Source organism: Belonocnema kinseyi, chromosome 5, assembly GCF_010883055.1.
Source record: "Belonocnema kinseyi isolate 2016_QV_RU_SX_M_011 chromosome 5, B_treatae_v1, whole genome shotgun sequence".
NCBI classification, from domain to species: Eukaryota; Metazoa; Arthropoda; class Insecta; order Hymenoptera; family Cynipidae; genus Belonocnema; species Belonocnema kinseyi.
The window spans coordinates 112028333-112030492 of NC_046661.1; the positions used below are offsets into that span (position 1 = coordinate 112028333).

Below are 2160 nucleotides of genomic sequence, written 5' to 3' on the forward strand. Positions count from 1 at the left end.
CTTCAAAATGCGATGCCTAACTTTTTGATAAGATTTTTCATAGCCGAGATATGGCGGATTCAAATATGAAAAATTTCACCCCCAAGCCCGGTAACTTTCGAGACAAAAAGAGCCAACTTTCGAGCGGCCAAAAAAATTTAATTACGCGTATTGATATGATGATGTATACTAAGGGGTTTTGGAGGTCGCTGATTACAAATCCAATATCAAATTTGACGAATTCAAAATGGCGGATCCAAAATGGCAGCCATATTGAATTTTCAAAATCTGACTTCATATTCTTAATGAGCAACCTCAAAAACCTATATATAGATTTTTTCGATCGAATACGATCACTTATAAATTGGGATTATAGCCTCACATATGCTATATAGGGTGTTTTAACGTTGTTACGAAACTGCGAAAATACTTAACTTCAATCAATGATATATCGATGAAAAAAAAAGCTATCTTGAATCTGAAAAATGGATATCAGAGGGCAAGGGTGCTCCTTTGTGATGCTTTCGCCCGTTTTTGAAAAAAAAAATTTAGTCAAGATGCTATGTAACCTCAAATATAGCAAAAAACGGTGTTTTTTGCACTTTTAGGTTACAATATCTCGAAAACTGAGGGTGATGGAATTTTTCTGAGGTCGGATTCGGATTCAGCGCAGCAAAAACCTTCGGGTATACTAGGTCTGGTCTCTGGTTCCGGACCTTTGTCAAATTTTGTCGGCCTGTGTAATCTTTACCTGAGAATACGGTCTAGCTTTTATGTTAAAGGGTGTACAAATGTACGAATAGTAGGGATATAGAAAGTTTGGGGAATGCTGCGGAAACTGTGCGAGCGAAGGACTTCACTTCTATTGGACGCGTATTACAGTAAGCATCTCGAAATTACTAACAATTGTCTCTACCCTGTACTTTATTGTAATTCATGTGATTATTTTTATTTTTATTAAAATATACGCTATCCTTATTTATGAACACTGTGTTATTGTTAACGTACTAGAATATCCTAAAGACAATTAATATTCTAACAAATGGATAAATAAAAGAAACTTACTATCGTTTTGTAGCCATGGTTATTTATGAGTTCAGTCCCAAAGGACTTGAGGGGAACAAAATAGTAACTGTACTGGTATTGAGACGAAGGTATTTCCAGATGAGTGGAAGTGACTCTAGGTGTCTTTCCTGATAAGAGAGCAGTCGTCAAAGGTACAAGACCTACAGGTGCTCCTTTTTGAAATGCAGTTCCATACATCGCTGCCAGTTGAACATTTGTTAAACCAATTGCTCCGGTTGCATCTTCCTTCCAGGATTTATTATTCGCCTGGGGCCTCGATAGAATATGCTAAAAGATTCTTTGATTAGACTTCTTGGAAAAAATTAATTCAATATGACTAATTAATTCAATTAATTTAAATATAGAAATTAATAAAGTATAGAAGAATAAAGAATTGGAATAAATATAAAATTATAAAACTAACAAAATAACAAAAATAAATAAAATTAAAATAGGCGAAACGATCTACTGCGACCCCGGTGGCGTAATTGGTTAACGCTTCACCACGCATGAACAGTGGAGTTCCCGGTTCAAATCCAGACCGAGATTGATTTTTTCTCATTTCTCCAGAAATTATTGACCAGTAATGGGAAATATTTTACATCAGAAATGAATTCATGACCCTGGTCGATAAAATAACACCAATACAATATATTACACCATTAAGCCATTTCCCTTTCGGGGTAGGCGTGACTCACTCGGCAGGGGAAAGGAGTAGTGTGTGGATGGGATAGAGATTTTTCAGATTGATCCAGAATTCTCGTGCTATTTATGTAAATAACACGTTCGTTCCGCAACACTGCTTCGACCCAGGTTGCTGATCAATCTCTCTAGCAATCACCCCAAGCGAAGAACCTCACGAAGCCGTTATGTAAGGATCCCCACTTGGGTCCATTAATAGCCAAGGTCTTTGTTTCAGGCGTCGTTCACTCTACTGACACTCTTTTTATTAACTATTTTCCGCCATGCTTTCCTGTCCTGGCATACTTCTCTTGCTTCTTTTATGTCCATGCTTTTTTTCATGCAGGCTCTCGTGTTTCTGTAACTTCTTATGTCTCTTCTAAGTAGGGTCTCATTCACACATTCTAACCATTCTTTCCGCGGTCTACCTCTGGG

General features: G+C 37.2%; 1 protein-coding gene across 1 annotated transcript in view; it reads right to left on the reverse strand.

Moving 5' to 3' along the window:
* Nucleotides 1-2160, reverse strand: part of LOC117173326 — a 28435-nt gene that overhangs the window by 19477 nt on the left and 6798 nt on the right. The window contains exon 3 of the mRNA XM_033361817.1: nt 1045-1332. Coding sequence (XP_033217708.1) covers nt 1045-1332 — 288 coding nt within the window. The remainder of the gene's footprint in view (nt 1-1044; nt 1333-2160) is intronic.